The following is an 8668-nucleotide window of genomic DNA, read 5'->3' on the forward strand; positions in this document are numbered from 1 at the left end:
AGGAGAATGGAGGAAATCCAAGTTCCATGAGCATTGACAACGACAGTACATTCAACAACATAAGCAGAGACCGAAAGTTTAGGCATTATGAATCATTAAAATAGGCAGGCAAAAAGGCATCATAAATAGCTAAAATACGCAATAAAAGGCAATTACAAACACCTTGCACTGGACCGACAGCCTTGCACTTCCCACAAAGGGATTCGGCAGCAAGAAAAGCTTTACGTAAGTCGAATGCAAATTGAGATTTTCGACTCCATGTTGCAATTAATGTTGGAAGCAAAGAAATTTTTTTCCCAGTAGCCTTGGAAAGTGCATTTTTGTGTTTGGTTGTATATGTTGCGATATGAAATATTTCTTTTCGTAGTTCACAGACTGCTCACATATTTTGCATGTAAGTACTTTACCGTCAGTACAAAATACGTCAGATCCAAAAGTATTAACGTAACTTTGCAATTTACTGCTTAAAGGAACTCTAAATTTCGGCATCTTGCTGCTGGCTACAACATCGCAATGAAAATTGAAAGAAAAATAACCGTTAAAAATAACGTTAGACCCACACTCATTGTTGCCTTGTCAAATAAACACAAGCGATAATTAAAACGCTTACTGTTATACATTTTTGCACAGCAGCACTCATTGTTGCAAAGAGAATATGAACTGATTGAAAGACAGTAATATACATTCGGTGAAGTCACTTTCATTGTAGCAGCTATAGAAATAAATTAAAATATACCTGTAGGCAATTTTTAATAATAAATTAATAAATAATAGATAAATAACACAGGACAACAAAAAAAACACTTTGCACATGTTTCCTTTCCCAAAATAGTCAATTTCTACTAATTCAGGACCAAAAAACACGAATCTGACCTCGGATTTTTTCCATTAGCTACAGTGTTTGCGAAACAGCTGATATGTTGTAGTATTGGAGACCAATACTGTAAGGGAGCCTGGGGAGGTTTGACCCATTATTTTTATTTTATTTTTATTTCCAAAAATAAATTTCCTTAGAGGTGATGAAAACATACCATTAGATAGACTAAGATCTCAGACATATATGGTAAATTACAGAACAGCCTATTCTTAATGTATTAAATTTCATATATGTTTTTTAATTATACTACTTTCTGGGTCAAACCTCCCCGCATAAGGGAGGTTTGGCCCACATGTTGGGAGGTTTGACCCAAGCCTACAAAACAGTACAAGTCTGCAATATTTAAATAAATTAGGAACATGAATACAAAGAACACTATTTCTAACAAAAGTACCAAACACAAATATTATAAAAATATAGAAAATAGTAAAAGTTCCACTGAGAAATAGCACTGTTTTCACTTAACGCACATTTAAATTAATAAATCTCACTGAGAACCTAAGTTTTGAAGACATTCTTTCAGTTCCATCTTGAAAAACTGGTTTTGGAAGAATTTTCATATCTTCAAATGGCACATAACTAGTGTCTTCAACATCAGGATACACAAAGCAGTCTGACCCGAATCGGTAGCGCCGCATGAATTTCACTTTACACTCATATTCTCTGATCTGTATAACTTTTCCAACATAATGGCATGCTGTCGACTTGGTGCAGAACTTAACCAAGACGAAATCACCACTTTTAGCAGACATCACTCCCCAATCTTCATTATTCACCTCCTCGCAGTCGTCATCATCAGTTATATTTTCAGAAGCCTCGTCCTCATCAGCCGTAGGAGTAAAGTGAGATTGTCTTCTCTTTTTCCTCTCCTTTTCAATTGATACAGAGTCCTCACAGTCATTAGGAAATATTTTCCTAATAGTTTTGGAAGGAAGGGTAGCCTGATTTCTCTTCCTATTGACGCGTTCTTCGTACTCTTTCTCAATAGCTGCTTTGACAGGTGTGTCTGTCAACACACGACTAACAACCCTTTTGCGGCCATTTTTACTTTTCTTTGGACCAGCTTTCGGGAAAGGTCTTACTTGTTCTGGTGAAATTCCACTACAACTTGGCTGGGTAATCAGTGTTGGATGGGGTTCTTTGCTTATGGCTGCTGCATCTTCACTGGCAGGACTTGGTCGATAAGTTACATATGAGCTCATAAAATCAGTAGAATTGAAAATAGTGGAATCAAATGGCCAGATCCCAGTGCATTTAAAGCCACTGATTATATTGGCAGGAGTGAAAGAAACAGGAAATGCATTTCCAACAAATTTTGGGATCTGGTAGATAGTTGCAGTCTCTCCTGGATGAGTGGTCATGAAGTCATCAATAGCTTGATTGTAAACAGTTTTGAAGGGCCCAAATACAGTTCTATCAAGTGGTTGAGTTTTATGGCTTGTGTGGGGTGGCAATGTTATTAGTGTGATACCATTGTCCTTAGCGATCTGAAGTGTCTGTGGTGTTACGTGAGATTCATGGTTGTCTAAGATGACAAGCACAGGACGTTCTTTAGAGCACTTTGTGTGTTTGATAAAGTGTTCCCAGTAATGAACAAAGGTCTCTCCAGCCATCCACCCACTTGGACTAACACCAGCACAAGAACCCACAGGAGCACCATCAATCATTTTATCATTTAATCTCTGTCTTGGATAGACAAAGAATGGTGGAACAGCATTTCCTGTTGCACTTACTGCACAGCAAAGTGTAACAAGTGTCCCCCTCTCAGCGGATGTCATTTTTGAGACCTGTTTTTCCCCTTTTGGTGCAATTACCTTGCCAGGTTTCTGTACATTTGTTACCCCAGTTTCATCCAGATTGTAAATTGATTCTGGGCCAAATTTATTGGTGTGATACACAGAACGAAGATTCTGGAAGAACTCGCCTACACTTGTTGGGTTAAAGGCTGTCCCTCTCCCTAGACTTTTTCCCTGGGGATTCCGCAGTGACAGTCTTGGGTGACGATGCATGAATCCTCTCTCCCAATCATAACTGGCTTGATTGTTTTTCTTCCAATTATCACCGATTGGTTTACCTCTAGCGACTGCATATTCATAAGCAAATCTTCGCAACTCTTTAGGAGTAAGACCATAATTCAACCTAGCTGCTGTTAGAAGGTACTTTTCTAAATCATTTTCCTCTTCTGAACTAAAAATCTGAGAGCTGTTGTGGTCTGCCTTGAAAGCTGTTTCATTTCCTTCCTTTACTTTAGTAACATACCTCCCTAAAGTCTTCCTATCAACTTCATATTCAACTGCAGCTGCTCGAATGCTCACATTATCATCGAGGACACACTTTACAGCAGCTTTCATTACTCCTGGATCTACTTTCTTCCTTGGATTTTCAGTAGGTTTCCACTTGAAAGGCATCCTATTAAGAAATAAAAAAAATGTTATGAAATCACACACCATAACATGGGTCACACCTCCCTGCAATTTTGGGTCAAACCTCCCTCATGGGACTTTTTGTATATACTAAAATATTTATATACTTAATAATAAAGAAAACTACACAATAAATATATGAAATTGAACCTAAAAGGATGTAGAATCAAATGTAACTATCACTATTACCATTAAGATTGCAATTACTTACTTGGATTCTTATAAACAAGAGCATCAAACCAACATCAGCAAGCAACAAATCAAACAGGAAGTAGAATCTCAGCTGTTCTTGGTTTCACTGCCTTGATGAGCATAAATATTACCTCTGACATTAAAAGCAAAGAGAACCATGACAAATAGCAGAGATAAAAATGGCGGGATTTCAAATTATAGAGATGGGTCAAACCTCCCCTATGGTCAAACCTCCCCAGTCTCCCTTACATAACATATGAAATATTTCCAAGACTTTCTACAGTACACACTCCAAAGCCAATATGGGGACTTAAATATATAACTATAAAATAATTATTAAATATGTACATATTATGAACATAAAATCAAAATATTCAAAAGAAACTGCTTTGCGGTACCAACTTTGAACACACTAATGTGACAGCAGTAACCATGTTTTTCGGCATGCTGGAAACTGTTGGTTAATGCCCATAAAGAAATCTGGAAGATATATCACAATCATTTACAAAAATGGTATCACAGTGCCAACATATGCACACATATTGAATAAAGTTTTATTCACGTGAGCCTTCCTGTTGTAGGCCTACTTCTCCTGTCTAAGGTCTCTTACAAGTGTCCAGCATAGTCAGCAAGCATGGCAGCGTTCCACCTGCCTCGATATCGGTGTTTCTTTGTGCAAATATCTTGGTGGAAACGCTCACCAGTTCATCACTCACTTCACCGCAGTTGCTGGGGAAGAAATCTAAATGTGAGTGAAGGAAGTGGACTTTGAGTGACATATTGCAGCCTAACTCATGATACTTCTCCAACAGATTATTCACACGTTCAATGTAATTTTTCTCCTTGCGGTTACCCAGGAAACCTTTTACTACGCCTTTAAAGGTGTCCCGTGCTGCCTTTCTTTTACCATGAAAGACGTGATCAAAGGTTCTGTCCTCAAGGAGTTTACGAATCTGTGGACCTATGAAAATCCCTTCCCTTGATGCAGCAAGCTCAGCTTCGTTTTTAGGCAGCTCAAGATCTAGAATGAAATGAAGGGCTATTAGCAATAAGGGGGAATGTCCACTTTTGTCAGAAATTGAGATATTAGCACCATCCATTTCTTTATTCGATGTACTTTGTTTCACTAACGTTTCCAAGCAATAATGTGCACGGTTACAAATATATCAGGTCTTGTTGTTTTTCTTCTTTTTTGAAAAAAGGGGGAATGTCCAAAGGTTTATACTGAAGAAGGGGGAATGTCCATTGATGTACGATATGTTGTAAATGTTGCAATCTTGTAATTATAATTAAGCTAATTATTCTTTCCAGATGCTTCAACAACGTACACATTATTTTGTTTCGTTTAAATGACTGTGGACTTTGGCTTAATGTTTAAATGTGAGTTAGTTACACAGTATTACAGAGCTATTTAATTTCAACGTAGAAGTTTGTGAAAAATGTCTTTCAGTAGTGAGGAAAGCCAGGCAAAATCTACACAGGCCAAGAAACGACCTAGACTGGGTAGATTAACTGATGTAAAAAAGAACTCCTAGCTCAGAGCAATGAGACTGGTGAGGATTGTAAATGTGTAAGATATAAGTGCTTTCAAGTTATACCGAAAGTTGACAGAGACCAGATTATTAAAAATTTCAACAAGTTAACACACAATGAACAAAATTCGTATCTTAGTGGACTTATTACAGTAAACTCAATAAAACGCAGAAGACCTAGGAAACCTGAGGAAGATGTTATATGGTTACAAAGTACAGGTTAAGAGGGAGGATGCAGTGATTGAAGTCCCTGTATGCAGCAAAGCTTTTGTGTCGGTGCATGGAATTACCAAGAAGAGGCGAGAAGTAATTCAGAGGTCCTTGAAAGAAGGAGTCTCACCCAAAGATCGCCGAGGTAGTCACAAAAACAGAAAAAATCGTCTAAGTGAGGATACGTTGAAAGTTGTGTGTGATCGTATTTCGTCATATAAAGGGTAGTCATTATAGCTTACATGATTCCAAACCCATATATCTTCCAGAGGATTTGAATGTCAATAAGATGCATAATCACTTCAGAGAGCAGTATCCAAATCTGAATGTTTATCAGAAGTTTATTGCAATATTTAATGAAAAATTTAACATGAAGTTTGGTTATCTCAGAACTGACACCTGTAGTGCATGTGATGAGTTTTTAACAGAAGTTGAATCTCTGAAGAAAAAATTACTTAATGTTCCAGTGTCTGATAATGAACATAAATTAGTTGAGAAGAAAATACAGGATCTTACCACAGCCAACAGAATCCATAAATTGAAGGCCGTTGTTTTTTATACAAGGAAAAAAGCAGCTCGAATAAACAGTGAAAAATGTTCGGAACGGGAGGCAATAGCTATGGACTATAAAAAAAATTGGAATCTACCTAATGTTATGTCGAATGATGCATATTATCGCAGACAGCTTGGATTTTACAGTTTTAACATTCACGTTCTATCAACTAAAGAGTCATTTTTTGTGCTTATGACGAAACCATTGCTAATAAAGGTGCAAATGAAGTATGTTCATTTTTGCATCACTTCATCATGTGCCATATGAATCAAAATGTTCGATGTCATGAGGTATTTTGTGATTCAGCTTGTGGCCAAAACAAGAATTGGACTGTTTTAGACTAATGCATTACATTGTGCATCACACTCACAGATTACACTCAATCAAAATAACGTTCCCAATACGTGGTCACTCGTACTTAGAGTGCGATAAAAATTTTGGGCTAGTTACACTGGTTAATGTCAAATTGATGTTTTCTCTATGAATTAGTCTAATGGAAGAAATACTTATGTGCCTTTTCCCAAGAGATCAGATATTCCGTAAGTTGTCAATAAACTAATAAAAAAAATTGTGGAAATTGACTTATGCCACTTTTCCCAAGCATTGAAGAATTAATAAAAAAAATTAATTTCATTCCATACTAAGTTTATATAGTTAATGTGATTTCTAAAAATTAAACAACATTCACTCTTCAATAATGCAATATATAAGGACATTCCCCATTTTTAACATAACAAAATGTGGGTTTGGGTTCTATTTTTTATTTAACTAATAAGGAATGTGTATCAAGGCTATAATATACTGTTCCAGATATGTATATTTAATAAAGGTATAAACTGAAAATAAATTCAAAAATAAAAACTCATTTTATAAAAAAGTACAAAAGATTTAAACTTTAAAACCTTAATATCTCAAAAGCAATAAAAATGGACATTCCCCCTTTTTGCTAATAGCCCTTCAAATCATTTAGTTCGCTCTGCATTAGTAGGTGTGGCTCCTTCAGTGTTGCATTGTCTGGCACAAAATCAGATTCAGTCGATGAGGGCCCAGGTGCTTCCTCCATGTCATCTCTGTACTCTTCATCTTCTTCAGTCTGCACACTATTCTTTGGAGGACGAGGTACAGGGAGATCACTCCCTTGTGGGACCGATCTGATGGCTGAAGGAATGTCGGGATATTGTATAGATCTTCTCTTCTTTCTGGATACACCATGCTGAAGTGGTGGTACCAAACAGAAAAGCAATCATTCACATGATTTCTTGACTCCCTCCAAATCATAGGAATGCCAAAAATCATTGAACGTCCCTTGTTGTCCAACCATGCACGTATATTTACTATATATAACATCTGTTGCAACATATGTGCGATGTCCATGTCTTGTCCTAGTCCCCTATTTTTACACTAAAATAGTGAAAATATGCTGGCTTTACAAGCGGAGTCGGTAGACATTTCTGTTTGGCAAATGTAACCTCACCACACATATAGCAGGAATTATTTGCACTGTTAACACATTGACGAGATATGCTGATGTAGTTAATCACTGCAAACCATATGATGCACATGTAAAGAAGTAAGAAAACCAACATGACGAGTACATGGAAGAATAGATATAGACAAAATTTGTGTTTTTTTTTTTTTCTGACGCCCCTTATTCCACCTCTCAGCATTGTAATTAAGATCTCACTTATTTCTTAGGAAAGCCTATTCTTAGTAGAATTCCTCGTATTTCATTCTTCTACAACAATTACAATAAGAGTAATGTGGGAATTTGTGATAGTCTACAAAATTAGTGAAACTATGGACTCAGTCACTATAGCATTGGCTGTTTCTCGGAAACAAGAGCTAACGGGATCTTTTTATTGTCCATTTCGTGTTTGTTAAACTCAATTTAACATTTGGGGACTAAATTCGTGTCAGAAACATTTTCACTGTTGACCAGTGTAATCAAATAAAGGCAAAAAAAAACATTTATTTTGTAAATTAGGCATTTATATTAAAAAGGCAGAAAACGGCAACATAAAACTGTGACGTTTCAATCACAAAGATATAATTCGTACAGATTTACTTTCAAAATGAAGGTAGATTGAACACATTTAAAATGGCATCTGCGAAAGTTCCGGTGTCTGCACACACACACACACACACACACACACCTGAATACTCTAAGACAAGGACAATATTTTGCAAGTCATGTTCGTTACACTGCCGAGTTCACAATATGCAGATGAGAGATGGGTGGGTCACTATTCTAGGTACAGAATTATAATTTATTGTTCTGATTCTGACTAGTATCTGCTATCCAACAAGATAGATGCACAGTGATGTACACTGACATTCTTCTTTAGTTATTACTTGTATGAATATATGGCGATGATAATAGTCAGTGTTGCCAATCATACATAAATATACCCGCATTATGAGAATTCAATTTTTTTCATTCCACTCTACTGATTGTAAAAGAACACTGAGTTTAACTGGAAACCGCTGGTACTGTCAATTATGAGAATAATATTTTATTTAAAAATTACATTTTTATCTTACAGCTTTGCTATTTTCATAAAATGTACATACATCCTTCAGGAACAATACGTCACTTTTCCACATAATTCCCGCACCTTTCAACTGCCTTACGCCACCTTGGAATGAGAGCCTGTATACCTGCACGATAAAAGTCTGGACCAACACGTCTGAGCCACTCTTCAGTAACGTGCACAAGGGAGTCAACATCTTCAAACCTCGTTCCTTCAGTTTACCAAAGCGATGGTAATCGCATGGTGCCAGATGAAGACTGTAAAGTGGATGTTTCAGTTTGTCCATCCAAGTTTTCTGCTCTGGTCTGTGGTCTTGTGACTGACATGTTGCCATGCGTTGTTGTGCAATT

The 8668-nt window shown here is 36.7% G+C and overlaps 1 protein-coding gene across 1 annotated transcript; it reads right to left on the reverse strand.

The window, feature by feature from the left end:
* Positions 1-953: 953 nt before the first annotated feature.
* On the reverse strand, positions 954-3738 carry LOC138715410 (tigger transposable element-derived protein 4-like). The gene is made up of 2 exons (XM_069848271.1): positions 3512-3738; positions 954-3286 (listed from the first exon to the last, which is right to left on the reverse strand). The coding sequence occupies exon 2, from the start codon at positions 3283-3285 to the stop codon at positions 1339-1341; it is 1947 nt and encodes a 648-aa protein (XP_069704372.1). The 5' UTR covers position 3286; positions 3512-3738; the 3' UTR covers positions 954-1338.
* Positions 3739-8668: the final 4930 nt, after the last annotated feature.

Source organism: Periplaneta americana, chromosome 15, assembly GCF_040183065.1.
Source record: "Periplaneta americana isolate PAMFEO1 chromosome 15, P.americana_PAMFEO1_priV1, whole genome shotgun sequence".
NCBI lineage: Eukaryota > Metazoa > Arthropoda > Insecta > Blattodea > Blattidae > Periplaneta > Periplaneta americana.